The following is a 15,125-nucleotide window of genomic DNA, read 5'->3' on the forward strand; positions in this document are numbered from 1 at the left end:
AAATGACATATCAGATAAAGGGCTAGTATCCAAAATCTATAAAGAACTTCTCAAACTCAACACCCAAAGAACAAATAATCCAATCAAGAAATGGGCAGAAAACATGAACAGACATTTTTCCAAAGAAGACATCCAAATGGCCAACAGACACATGAAAAAGTGCTCCACATCGCTCGGCATCAGGGAAATCCAAATCAAAACCTCAGTGAGATACCACCTCACACCAGTCAGAATGGCTAAAATTAACAAGTCAGGGAATGACAGATGTTGGCGGGGATGTGGAGAAAGGGGAACCCTCCTACACTGTTGGTGGGAATGCAAGCTGGTGCAACCACTCTGGAAAACAGTATGGAGGTTCCTTAAACAGTTGAAATTAGAGCTACCATTCGATCCAGCAACTGCACTACTGGGTATTTACCCCAAAGATACAAATGTAGGGATCCGAAGGGGTACGTGCACCCCAATGTTTATAGCAGCAATGTCCACAATAGCCAAACGGTGGAAAGAGCCAAGATGTCCATCAACAGATGAACGGATAAAGAAGAAGTGGTATATATACATAATGGAATATTATGCAGCCATCAAAAGAATGAGATATTGCCATTTGCAACGACATAGATGGAACTGGAGGGTGTTATGCTGAGTGAAATAAGTCAATCAGAGAAAGACATGTATTATATGACCTTGCTGACATGAGGAATATTTAACCTCAGGAAACAAACTGAGGGTTGCTGGGGTGGTGGGGGGTGGGAGGGATGGTGTGCTTGGGTGACAGACATTGGGGAGGGTATGTGCTATGGTGAGCGCTGTGAATTGTGCAAGACTGTTGAATCACAGATCAGTACTTCTGAAACAGATAATGCAATATATGTTACGAAAAAAAAGAAGAAGAAGATAGTAGGAGGGGAAGAATGAAGGGGAGTAAGTCGGAGGGAGAGACGAACCATGAGAGACGATGGACTCTGAAAAACAAACTGAGGGTTGTAGAGGGTAGGGGGGTGGGGGGATGGGTTAGCCTGGTGATGGGTATTAAAGAGGGCATGTTCTGCATGGAGCACTGCGTATTATGCACAAACAATGAATCATGGAACACTACATCAAAAACTAATGATGTATGGTGATTAACATAACAATAAAAAAATTAAAAAGAAATAAAAAATAAAAAGTCAGGGTTGGGGTGAGGGATGAACAAATGGCTCACGAAGGATTTTTAGGACATTGAAAATACTCTGTATGATATTTTAATGGTACCTACATGTCATTATACATTTGTCCAAATTCACAGAATGCAGCTCAATGTACACTATGGACTTTGAGTGATGATGTGTCCATGTAGGTTCATCACTTGCACTAAATATCCCACTTTGGGGGAGGATGCTGATAATAGGGGGCGCTGTGCATGTATGGGAGCTGGAGATATTGGGAAATCTCTGTATCTTTCCCTTAATTTTGCTGTGAACCTAAAACTGCTCTAAACAAAAATTATAATAAATTATTTTTCCCTGTGCAGCCACTCCTGAAATTATGAACACGTTAATTGTTAGCATTTGATGTGTCTGAAGAGAGCATGACAAATTGTACTCATTTTAATCCCTCTATCTGATTGCTTTCCTTTCAATTCCTCAATCTGAAGTGACTTCCTCTCCGATTGCTGCTATCACTTTCCCAGCAGTGGTCAAGCTGTCTCCACTAATAACATGACTTGGTGCCTGGCACAGAACACTTTGTGTCTCAACAAGTTTTCCATCCCTTTTCACTCCTTTCCAGCACAGCCCTAGACCCTTTTATGTTTCACTAATCACAGCTCCTTTGATTTCACCACAGGTGATTTCCCCCTGTTAAACACAAACATCTTAAATCTCTTTCTTCCTTCTCTGCTTTCTTCTGATTTATGAAAAATTGCCCGTCTATCTACATTCCTTCCATTTGTGTGTTAAAGACTATCTAGTGAGGGCAATAGCAGTAACAAGTCTGCATTAGGGAAAAGAAAACTGGAAGTCTACAGTGAAGTTGATACAATAAAGTTAATTTCTTCCGAAGGCTAAATTGTTCTGTGGCCTTTAGAAAACAATTAAGGAGGCAATTAAAGGCTAAATGGAGTAAGTCTCCCTGAAGGAAAAGAGAGAGGCTTGAGAAACTTCTCTTTCTTTCACAGCACATAATTCTCACTGTTCCTTTTCTGGTGGATAGCAGGACAGGGAAGGATATTGATCAGGAGCCCAACAGGGTCAGGAATGTTGGAATAAAGCTAGATGAAGTAATTTGGAAGTATGATTAAATATAATCTTGGTTCATGAAAAGTCAAGTGTTGGAGAGAATGAGGGCCAGGAGGAACTCTTACGCATTACTAGTGATGACCTCTGACAAATCTGCCTTGTCTCTTCAGGGCGTATATCCAGGAGACACATGCCAGAATGTTCCAAACAGTACTTTTCACAACTAACATACAAACAAAAATACTGGAAACAACCCAAATGGCTATCAGGGAGGAATGAACAAATCAATTATGGTATATTCACACAATGAAAGGCAGTAATATGAATATTTTAGTAATACTATAAATGAAAAGAATAAGTCCCAGATGATTTCATACTGCATGATAGTCTAATAAGGATGAGTAAAGCTAAATCACAAATATACGTATATACATAATTTTTAGAAGTATATATGCATATTATTTATGTGTACAGATATGAGATAAATATATCACACATACATAAAACCTACATATATATGTATATATATATACATATACATATATATATATGCAAGAGAATGATAAACACGAGATTCAAGGCAATGCTTATAATGGGTGAGGGAGAAGCACAGAGGTTGATCTAAGTCACCAGCAATGTGTTAGTTCTAGTGTTGAGTGGTGAGTTCAGTTACTGCTGCTGCTTATTACTATTAATAAACAAAAAAAAGTAAATAAAAGTCTTCACCAAGACCACGGTATGCTCAGAACAGAACAACATGTTCTGAAACAAAGACTATAATTCCAATTCTGTGTAACTAAAGTTCGAGTAAAACTAAAAGAAACGAATACTGGTAGATATTATATAGGTCCAGCCAGAAGGATTAGTAACATGGCTAATAAAGTGCTTTTTTTTTTTTTTACACCAGAATGGGTAAATATTGCCCAAGTAAAATTCTATTGTTAAAGCTGAAACAGGTTTAAGGCCATTCAAGTTCAAGCACAGAGAAACAAATCCTTCGGAGCCCCATCTATTTTTGTTTGAAGAATGTGATCTTCCTTCCAACTTGTGGTCTTAAACTTCTGTTTTACAAAATTCAAAAGGAAAACACAGAAGAAATCAATACAATAGAGGTTATATTAAATAAGAGTAACATAGAAAGCTATAATTAAGATGAATTAAAGAAAGCCAAAATACTACAATTGTAAAACTTGCTTGTTACTTGTTGAGTCAGTCCTACACTAGAAGTTAGGTAATACATACAATTATTTTCAAGTAGATTACTTTATGTTGCTCTAACGTGTTCTCTTTATCAGGGCACTGTTAAAACTAATCAAAACTCTACACACGTGTATTCCCTTACAATAGCAGCACACACTATCGCTACCTGCAAAGCTGTCATTCTCAAATGACTTAGTGAATGAAAGGAAATAAAAAGCAGAGAAGTAATATATTAAGGAGAAATAATGGGAATTAGAAGATTCATGCAGTTTAGCTCTTTTAATCAGCCAGCCAGCTTGCTAGCAACAAGGGATGGTTTCCGTTGAGGAAGGTCCTGTGGAGTGGGAACGTGGTCACCAGTGACCTCTGTCTTATCCGGAGCTGCTAGTTCTTCATTTTGGCTTTAGCCATGTTGTAATCCCCAGAATCAAAATATTTTTGCCCCTTCTGTAATCGTTTCCTTAAGAAATCTGAACCTCCAGGCTTTTGTCCCAGATGAGGATACCTTGCTTTTAATTTTGCTTCTTCAGCTTTCTCTGGACTAGTCACTTTATCTTCCATTTCCTTCTGCTCCTCCGCGGAGGCTGCCTCAGGGACTTCCGCGGACATACTGCTCCCTCTTACTCTGCTTCTCCAGCCCTGCCACGCCGAAGCTACTCAAGTGCTTTTCCCCCTCTACCTTTATTTCCCCTTCTCATTTTCTATAAAAGGTGCTTAATCGGGACAGTCAGTGCCTTCTTTAGTGGTTACCCTGGCAAGAAGGTTAATTAGACCTAAAGACATAAAAGGAAAGGAAAATGTGTGTACACCGTTGTGAGCTCACCACAAACTCTCAGTTAAGGCTCAGCTAGCTTCTGAGCATAACCAGACATGAAGGTGGTGAGGGGACAGAGGAAATGGAACAGGGCTGGACACCTGGGAGCAACCCACACTTTGCATGATGTGAGTTCTGGCAGTTCTGCCTTGACAGAGATAGGACAGTTCTACCAAGTTCACGGATAATGATGAAACATCTCTATATTTGTTCTGAGGCATCCAAAGTCCATAAGAGTAGATTATTTTGATCATAGAATAACTGGCAAATTAAAAGCTTTAACAACAACTAGTCTAGCCTGTTTGTGCATGAGCAGAGCTCTGAGGAGATTGTTGGTTACGTAATCATGGATTGACCCTTTCATTCTATTTTTCTACCTTTGTTCCTGCTTCCTCTTAGTTCCTTCTTTGCAAGTCATGTGCTTGCTTTGACCCCATCCTGGCCCACTCTGTTGATGCCTAACTTACCATTTAGGAACATTGTTTGAAAATTTCTTTTATGTAAATGCTGAAGTATGTTTCTCTGGTGTTTCACTGGCCTGCTTTTTTTTTTTTAATATTTTATTGGGGCGCCTGGGTGGCTTAGCTGGCTAAGCATCTGCCTTTGGCTCGGGTCATGATCTCAGGGTCCTGGGATGGAGCCCTGCATAGGGCTTGCTGCTCAGCGGGGAGTCTGCTTCTCCCTCTACCCCTCCCCCCTGCTCATGATCTCTCTCTCACATTCTCTCTCTCTCTCAAGTAAATAAATAAAATCTTTAAAAAAATAAAAAATAAAAAAATATTTTATTTATTTATGAGAGAGAGAGAGCACAGGAGCCGGGGGGGTGGGTGGTAAGAGGGAGAGGAAAAACAGATTCCCCGCTGAGCAAGGAGCCTGATCTCAGGGCTTGATCCTAGGACCCAATCCCAGGACCCGATCCCAGGACCCGATCCCAGGACCCGGGGATTACAACCTGAGCCAAAGGCAGATGCTTAACCAACTGAACCATCCAGGTGCCCCATCGCTGCCCTGCTTTTATCAAGAGAATTCGCCAAATTTCTGTGGGTTCCCATGTGACCACTACAGCAATGATCGTTCAAGTGTCCAATGATAATGAGAAAACTATACCTTTTAATTTATAAATGCTGACCCTAGTAGGAAGGGATATGGTGACTATAAAAATGTCATGCATTTTATGCCTCTTTATTATAATGTGTTTGAAATTAACCTGATAGTGTAATGTTAAACATGTGTCAACTCCTTTTGACTTAATGAAATGTATAAAACTCTCCCTAAGACTCCTAGGCCTTTGTGAATTTGTCACCAAACAGAAGAGCCTGTTTATACCTCCCACTCATCCAACTATACTTTGATTTCTCAAGAATTGGATCTTTGAACATATGAATGTAATGAAAAGAACCAGATTGTTAGCGGCACTCACCATGAAATAAGCACATAAAAATGTCTTCACACTTGGTTAGTAATGATTCCATCTGCTAGAATTGCACATGCTATTATTGCATATGCTATGTGTTTTCATATTCAAACCTTACCCTGAACTCACTAGCCTGTATCATCTGGATTTGGTCTCTGAGGCCAAGCATAGTTTTGATCTTCCTCCTTTGATGATGATGACTTTCTGTGGGGGTTCTTAGGACTTTTTCTCCAGGCTTGATCCCTCTCCTGAACTCATCTCTGACTAGTGAACCTCTTTCTACCTGGGGGGTCATGCAGGTCTCTCCCTCTCAACATGCCTCAAATCCAACTTATTCCCCTCCCTCAAACTTCAAACCTTCTCCTTCTCGATTCCATAGCTTAGACACTAGCAACTCTGCCCACTAGTTCATCCAACCAGGATACTTCAGGGAATGTTTAACATCCCTTTCTACTTGCCAATATATATTTAATTAGACAACAAGTCTTGTTGATCTCCTTGAGCCTTTTTCAAGACAGATCTCCTACCCTACCCTCCATTCTCTTTTCAGAGAGCCCTGAATAGCTTTCACCTGAACTACTCCGATGGATTTCCAAAAATCCTTCCTTCCCAGTCTCCACCTATTAAAGCCATGCCCCACACTAGACTGGGTGTCTCCTACAACAAAATTTAGAGGATGCATTTTCTGTCTTATATTCCTTTATTTGTTCCTCATACATCTGCAGGGAAAAGTCCCAAATTTTCACTATGACCTAAAAGATTCTTACATGTGACTGTGACCTCTAGTTTCAGTTCATTTTTTGCCCATTCCCTATCTGTAATAAGCATACCAAAGTTACTGCATATGTCCTGACTGAATATGCCATGCATTTTTACACTTACATGCCTCTGAATATAATGTTACCTTTGCCTGAATAATCCTTTCCTGCTTTCTCCATCTGGAAAATGTTTAGTCTTCTTTCAAGACTCATATTCTCAGTGCACTTCTTCTTGATACCTCTCCTCCTCCAAAAGACTTATTTGCCTTTTCTTCTGTAATTCCACAGATGCCTATATGAATATGTGTTTCAGTATCTCCCACGATGAACTGAATTATTTATTTACATTTTCGTCTGACTCTCCCACAGGCTATAAGTGCCCAGAGAATAATGATATTTGTAAAGTTTGTATTTTATCACTTTCTATTTCTAGTCCAAACCACAATACCTGATACTTAGTAAGAACTTGGTATTTTTTAATAAAAAAATTAGAAAATTAGATACACATGAAGGAAAAAAGTAATGTTCCACAATCTTACCACCAGAGAGAACCAGTGTTAAAATTTTCTATGGATATAAAACACGTAATATTTCTTTTAAAAATAGTACCAGGTTGTAGATTTTATGATTTTGTTTTAAAAAATGAACAGGATTGGGTGCCTGGGTAGCTCAGTTGGTTAAGCGACTGCCTTTGGCTCAGGTCATGATCCTGGAGTCCCGGGATCGAGGCCCACATCGGTCTCCCTGCTCAGCAGGGGGTCTGCTTCTCCCTCTGACCCTCCCCCCTCTCATGCTCTCTATCTCTCATTCTCTCTCTCTCAAATAAATAAATAAAATCTTTAAAAAAATGAACAGGATCTTGTGAATATATTTCCATGTCAGAAAATACTTTAAATCAAAATATTAAATAATCGCATTACATTTCATTGTACGCAATGCCCTTATATTTGGACGTTGAGGTTATTTTAATTTTTTGGCTTGTGAACAATCATATGGCACCCATTCATTTCCTTTGATAAATATTTGGACGTTGAGGTTATTTTAATTTTTTGGCTTGTGAACAATCATATGGCACCCATTCATTTCCTTTGATAAGACTGAAGTAATGAAATGATGCCCCAGCAGCTCCTGGGCCTTAGCACGAGGCGGAAATAAAGATAACAGCAGAACGAAAGAGAACAGAGAGGAAAGGAAGAAGGCAAGCTGAAATGAGCTGGAGAGAGGACGCTGACAGCCGCGAGTATCGAAAGATTTGGCCAGATCTCTTGTTTCGTTTTTGGAATAGCTACGAAGCAGGCAAAAGAAACAGAGTGTGTGGGACAAGTTATTTTTATGGTTTTGTTGTGAGTTTTGAATATCCCCCAGACCGGGTGTTTTTGAGAGACCACGTTAAAGATTCTTCATTGCGTTTTATTTCTCCTAGGCTGAAGAACAGTTGTGTCTCTCAAGGCAAGGCCTCGCCGAGGTCTTGGGCGGATATATGCATGGATCATGGACTAACTGTCCGAGAATATCTGGGGCCTAATGACAAGGAAAGAAAAACAGGCAGTTAAGCTTTGAGCTGCCTAAAGTTACTGGTTTCATCTCAGATGCTGCTCACAAAGCAGTAAACGAAGCAGACTCTGAAGGGTGAGTTCTCTGTATCACATAGGTAACAGCAGAATTTATGGGACAACTTAACAGGCTGTCTGGGTAGCAAAAAAAAAAAATCTCAAAACGTTAGTCACACCTCCTGGAGAAATGGTGGTACGGCTAAATAATAAGGGAGACAGCTAGAATAAATTTGTTTGATGAGAGGGATCAGAGCACAAGGAAAGCTACAAAAGAGCTAGAGCATGGGATCAAGACTTGTCCTTAGCTCAGAGCAAATTCAGGATGACCTCTACAGCCACAGAGAAATCCACTCCCCTTTTGTTGGTAGAGGGTGCTAGATATTAGTGCAGAAATGAAGTGAGCATTTCTCACATACAGGGCTCAGTGCCTGGGGAATAGAAATCAAGAGTGGAGTGAATAGAATTTTATTTACTTTCATATCACTAAAATAAGAATAAAGGCTCATAGTAATTACATTCTTTACATGGTCTGTCTCATTAATATTTGCAGAAAAATAAAACAGAGGCCTTGGCCCAAGACTAAAACATTCGATGGTTTCTCTGTGTCTAGGATATTGACTTTGGCAAAAGTGAAAATTCTGGGTGACATTTGATTTCTGCTTTCATAACAACTAGATTGAGAACAAAGATAGAAGTGTGTGGATAAGGAAGGGTGAAAAGGAAGCCGTGGAATTTTAGAGTTAAAAGACACAGCCATCTGGTGTTCTGAGTGATTTTCTGATTGCAGTCTCAGCTGATTTTAGTCCCCTCACCATCAGATGCTTTGTCTCATTCAGGTGAGGTGGAGAGATCCTAAGAACAGAGGACAGAAACCCAGTCTAGGGCCAATCCAGCACCAAGACACCTCTGACCCTATAAATCCTCGAGAGAAATCTAACATTTTTGGCTGTAACATACACCCTCTCCTAGAGTCAAGGTGAAGTTGCTTCAAAGGCAATTTCATGAACAGAGGTCACTAACCTGACTCGAACACTGCGAGAGAGGGCATGATTATGGACAAGAAGTCATAAAGTTCACAAGTCTCCTTATTCTGATGTTTCGAAAGACTTTACCTTCTCAATACCTTTTCAAGGAGCATTTTGCTGGTCAAACAGGGATAATGGATCTCAAAACAATGTGTAGTAGGGGTTGCTTGTCGGCAGGGGAGACAGAAGGAAGGCTTCAATGCTACCCTACGATACATCTTTGAACGTGGGCTTGGACAGTGGGCCACAGCTGAGCCTGGAATCCTCAGGAGCTCTTTCAGCTAGAGCTCTTGGCTTCCCCCCACAAATGAGGGCTCAAGGAGCTGTAGATGTTGCTGAAAGACTGCCCTTTGGCTCCGCTCATTTCTACCTACAGGTAAACACTGCAAACAGTTACCAGAAGCCGGACCTGAGTAGGAACATAGCTTGAGGATACTGGGCAGGTTAGAGAGACTTTCTTTTTTTTTTTATTATTATTTATTTATTATTTATTTGAGAGAGAGAGAATGAGAGATAAAGAGCACGAGAGAGAAGAGGGTCAGAGGGAGAAGCAGACTCCCTGCTGAGCAGGGAGCCCGATGCAGGACTCGATCCCGGGACCCCGGGATCATGACCTGAGCCGAAGGCAGTCGCTTAACCAACTGAGCCACCCAGGTGCCCTAGAGAGACTTCCTTTTGACTTCATTGGCTTGTCACTTTGTAAAAAAAGAAAAGGTATTACTAACACAGAGTAAGGCAGCTTATGTGGTAGTTTCTCCCCCAAGGCTATAGAATCAGAGAGCTGCACCCATAGACCTCCTTCCAGCCTGAAAGGTAGAGGTTGTTTGTCAAATCCATTTTCAAGATCATCCTTCAAGGACTACATTCCTTATGACACCATTCTGGTGGAAAACATTGCCTTTCTTTTAATTGCCCCCAACTTGTAAGCACATGATTCCCCACTTCTGAAAGCAAACTCATGCACACAAAGTGTGTTAGTGTGTTTGACGGTTTAAGGCACTGAGATAATCTTTATAAAAAGTAAGGGAGCAGGACCCAAAGATAAGACAATCTCAAGATTTAGAAAAGTACATACCTTTTATGGGGAAATAAACCATGCATATCCATAACTTTCATAGGACGAAGCCTGTGATAGAGGCAAACAGAACCCTGAGGGCATTTTCAGGAGAGAAGAGGTCTTTACAGGATGACCCTTTGGCTTCCAGGAGGTAATGACATTGGCAGGGGGGCTTGGGGAGCAGTGTTTCACACAAGGAGGAAAATGTCTAAGTCGATACAGTGATCTTTCTAAATACTCAAAGTTTTTTTTTTTTTTAAACTTTCACCAGTTTAAGATCATGGTTTAGTTTCTTTTACCTCTAGTTTCTCAATAAGAGTTCCTTCCTTGATCTGTTGATTCCTTCTGACCTCTTTGACTTGACAGGTCTTCAAAGAAAAGAAATTAATTCATCTATCATAGGGTCAGATGATCACTAACAGTGGGGCAAGGACAAATTCTTAGGGTGGCTTTTCAGTGGGCAAGGCTACTACCAAAAAAAAATAAGGTGAATTCACTGTATCCTTTGGACTTTTTTTTTTTTTTTAAGATTTACTTATTTATTTTAGAGAGAGAGAGAGAATGGGAATGAGTGGGAGGGGCAGAGGGGAAGGGAGAGAATTTCAAGCAGACTCCACACTGAGCAGGGAGCCTGAAGTCAGGCTCGATCTCTTGACCCTGAGATCACCACCTGACCTGAAACCAAGAGTTTCAGACACTACCCAAGCACCCCTCCTTTGGACTTCTAAGGAAAAGTTCTCAACTCTGTTGTAGTTTTTCCCCTTAGGGGCTGGGGAGAGCCTTTCATGTGTTTGACAGTGTAAGGTACGGCGATATGGCCCGTTGGCAGGAAGAGATTGGGAAAGGTGAACAGAAAGACACAGAAAGAAGTTGAGAGAGAAAATTAATTTGTCCTCCGTGTTTTAATTTAACCTTCTTGAATTGCTTTATTTAATACTTTTTTTCATGATATGCTCAAAATTCAAGGTTTTGTTCATTGTGCCAATTCCTTCATCTTCCTATCCTTAAGAGAGTTTTTCATCCCTCTTTTCATTCATCTATCCAATACTAACTAAATAATAAAAATAAGTCATGTTGGACATGGTTCCAGCCACTGGAATACACTGGTAAATATAAGCTTGTATTCTAGTTGGAGTAGATATTTAATAGGTTAAAATTCAAAAACAAATAAAGGGTGTAATTCCAGGTGCTGATGAATAATATTAAAAAAACATAAAACAGGGAAATGGTGAAGCCAGCCAGATAGACAGACTCAGTTCGAGTGGAGCCTTTGGTAAAGAGTTGGATTTTGCTTTATCTGCAATGGGAAACCATTGGAAGGCGTTGGCAAAGAGTTATAATTACCAGACTTATGTTTTAAGAGGATGGATGTGGCTGCTATGTGGAGAATGGACTGTCCGTGGATAAGAGTAGAAGCTGTGGGACCACACAAGAGGTGGATGAGGGATGATGATGGTCTGGAATGGGATGGTTGCAATGGTCAGAGTTGACACTGATTTTGGATATAGAGCCACCAAAGCTTACCGGTGGAGTAAAAGAGGAATGGAGGTCTGTGCATAAAATGAAAAAAAGGAATCAAACATGATTCCTAGGCATGAGCCTGAGCAGTAAGGTGGATAGAATTCCTTTGCAGAGGAGTTTTAGTTTGTTTGTTTGTTTGTTTGTTTGTTTGTTTGTTTGTTTGTTTTGGGGAGAGAGAGAGAGTGAGTGCGAGCAGGGACTGGGAGAGGGAGAGAGAGAATCTTAAGTAGGCTCCACGCTCAGCGCAGAGCCCAACTCAGAGCTGGATCCCACGACCCTGAGATCATGACTTGAGCCAAAAATCAAGAGTCAGGCACTTAACCAACTGAGCCACCCAGGCGCCCCGAATTTTAGTTGCTTCTAATACATTTCTTCTATGTTCCAGCACAGGTATGTGCCCAGATAATGAAGTGGTTACATGACAAAGAGTTTAAGTGTTACTCAGCGAGAAATCCATGGATGACACCCACATATTTATGCCTCCCCAAATCATATATGTAATCACACATTTGTTACCTCCCCTTTGCTAAGAGACATTCTAAGAGGTGTCACTGCTGCTCCCATAGTCCGAGTCTTGGACAAACGCAACAGTGTCTTAACTGGTCACCTTGTCTTAAAATTTCCACTCCTTCTCCACACACTAGCTCCAGAAATCTTTTAAAATCACAGCTCACTTTCCTGCCTAACGTCCTCCAGTGGTTTCCCATGATGCTCAGAGTAAAATCCGGTCTTCTTGCCCTGCCCTCTTAAGACCCTAGGGTATCTGGCTCTCTCAGCATTCCTGCCTCAGGATCTCCTCTAGCCTCACTCTTTCTGCCTTTCTGTCTGGTCCTTGAACACTCAGGGTTTCTCTTCTGGCTCTTTCCTCTGCCTGGAATGCTTTCTGTAGCCCCGCACATGGTTGCTTCCATTATTCAGGTCTCTGGTCATATATCCTCCCCTCAGAGAGGCCGTCCCTGACCACACTCCAAACAGATGCCCGTGAAGACTTTCTACAGTCCTGCCCTATTTGCATTTCTTTACAATGTCTGTCTCTCACTGAAATGATTTGTTTTCTTCTCTGCTCTCTTTTCACTTCCCAGGAATGTTCACCACTGTATTCCTAGTAACAAAAACAATGTTGGCAAATAGCAGGCACGCAGTGACTTTGTGGTGAATACATGCATCTCACTTCCTGCAAAATTTCGATAGGAAAGACCTGGACTGAGGCCCCATGTAAAGAAATGACAACATATGTCACATGCCTTGACCAACATGGCATGTGACAGCATTCGTTAGCATACTGAAATCTAGAACCAGGAATGTTAGAGGAACTTGTCATAGTACTTTGGGTGAAAGATCATAAAGAAGGCAGAACAAAAGACAAAATTAGCATATACTTGATAAAGAAATGTGTGGCATAAACTATACTAATCCCTCAAACAGTGTCTGGCACATATTAGGCTCTTAAGAAATTTTTGTTGGAATAAAAAGAAATTTTTGTTGAATAAATGAATGAATGAATGAATACCTATGAGCTAAAAGCCTACAAATGAGTACAGCAAAGGTGAAAACAAAATGGTTAAGCTTTTACCAATGGTGATACTTTTATTCCAAAATAGGAGTTCTATTGAGGGGGGGAAATACAGTCTACCTGAGGCAGCCCCACATGAAACAGACCAGCTTTGGTAAGATAACAATGGTAGCGGAGGAGAGACCCCTCCCACATCTTCTAGGTGTGGGGCAAGGCTCTGCAGGTTCATCTCCTATGCCCAGCGACAGGGGAAGCCCTCACTCCACCACCTTACGTGCTCCATGGGACCAGCCAAATAAGTCAGGAGACCAGCTCTTCCCACTAGTGAACATCCAACATAACAATTTTGCATTAGCTTTTATTCTTATTGTTAGTATAAACTGAGTTATTCACCAAATGAGGCAAACGTTTGGCCTAAAATGACTATTGACACTGATATCTGTTTCAAAAACATAGCCAACATGGGGATGAATCAAATTCAATTTGCTCTGTTTTTTTAAGAAATGCTAAACCAAAATGACCAGGGAAAACAGACACCTTTGTATTTAATGGAGATAAAAATACCTTTCATTGAAAAGAGCAAATTACCACTCAAGCCATATTTAAAATAGGCATATTTAAATATCAGAGAAGTTTCACAAGAAGATGAACAATCTGTGCAAGTGATTTATAATAATTATTCAGACTAATGATAATATAACACCACTAACAGGAATAAGATATCCAAATAGAGTCTTACCAAGCCACCACCAATGACAGCTATTTTTTTCCTTCGAATGTCAGATGGCTCCATAACTGCCAAAGTGCTTTTATATAAGTGTGCAGCTCGGGTCACAAAGGAAACTGTCTCCCTGCTGCTGATTTCCCCGCCTTTATACTGCCCAGGGTGCACCGTGTGTTTGAGCTAGGCTAATTCCCCTTGAACTTAGAGGACAGCATTTAACTCCTTAGTGGCCTGAAGCACAATCAGCTCAACTTTAAGAAAAAAGACAATTTATTGCAATAACCAAATGTTGAAAAATACAGCCAAGTGAAGACACCCGTTCTCTGTCTTGCGTGTAAGACAGGGAATTTTTTAAAAGCACGCTCTCTCAGCTTTTCTTCTTCTTCTGCAGCATGTATTCTCACTTTCTTTTTCATTCATGATTAACCATGAATGAAACTTTGCTCATCTGAAGTCCCAAAGCATCTTACGCTTCCCTTGGAGAGTGAGGTCGCTTGGTGTCACAATTGATGGGTGGATTATTCTTGTTATTAAGACCAGTCAGGAAGCACACCTTGAGGGTCCTCTCGGATTATCTTTAACAGACCGCCAGGGAAAATTTTTTTCCGTAGTATTAATACTCTCCTGAGCAAGATTTTGAATTTGTCACTAACCACACTTCCCTTTTTTGGCATCAGATGCTAGAAATCTTAGATTGTGCATTGACTCCTAGGGAGGTCCTTAATGCCGTGCTTCTTCTAAACTCATCCCTGAATTCCTATTATCTCTCCACGTCTTTGTCTTCTTTCATCCCATTTTACATGCATATTAATTTTTGGCGCATATTTGTGAATTGAGCGTTGTTTCCCCCCCCCCCCCGGAACATGCTGTGTAAAATAAAGTAAGAACATAAATGATGACACTTCTTCACTAGTGAGAGCAGGGATCATATGGGTTTCTCCCTGGTGAGGAATTAGTTAAACATCATTGAATAGCGGCCCCTTGTGGATAAGGATGGTTAGAGCTGCTAGAAAACTTTTTTGCTGTTAGGCATTTTTATTTATTTATTTTGAATAGGTACGTAATACATTCACATGGTATGAAATTCAAAAGACACAACAAAAGGGTCTTACAGTGACTAAGTCTTCTGACCCTGTTCCTTGGGCACCTATTTCTCCTGCCCAGAGACAACCACTGTTTTGGTGTCTGGGTCACCCTGTTCCTCTAAAGCCCCTGCCCCTCCATTCCCGTCCATAAATAGTAGTAAATTTTATACACTTTTACACTTTCCCATACCCTATTTTTTCACAACATATAGCTCGAGAATTCTTCCATGCCAGTAGATAGAGCG

General features: G+C 40.7%; 1 protein-coding gene and 1 pseudogene across 1 annotated transcript in view; both read right to left on the bottom strand.

Moving 5' to 3' along the window:
- Positions 1-13,934, bottom strand: part of KMO (kynurenine 3-monooxygenase) — a 60,904-nt gene extending 46,970 nt beyond the window's left edge. Inside the window, 1 exon segment of the mRNA XM_025878016.2 lies at positions 13,811-13,934. Coding sequence (XP_025733801.1) covers positions 13,811-13,864 — 54 coding nt within the window. The 5' untranslated portion in view covers positions 13,865-13,934.
- On the bottom strand, positions 3,629-4,064 carry LOC112828750 (cAMP-regulated phosphoprotein 19 pseudogene; annotated as a pseudogene).
- Positions 13,935-15,125: the final 1,191 nt, after the last annotated feature.

Source organism: Callorhinus ursinus, unplaced genomic scaffold (genome assembly GCF_003265705.2).
Source record: "Callorhinus ursinus isolate GAN/ISIS: 27379988/994484 unplaced genomic scaffold, GSC_fseal_2.0 scaffold13, whole genome shotgun sequence".
NCBI classification, from domain to species: Eukaryota; Metazoa; Chordata; class Mammalia; order Carnivora; family Otariidae; genus Callorhinus; species Callorhinus ursinus.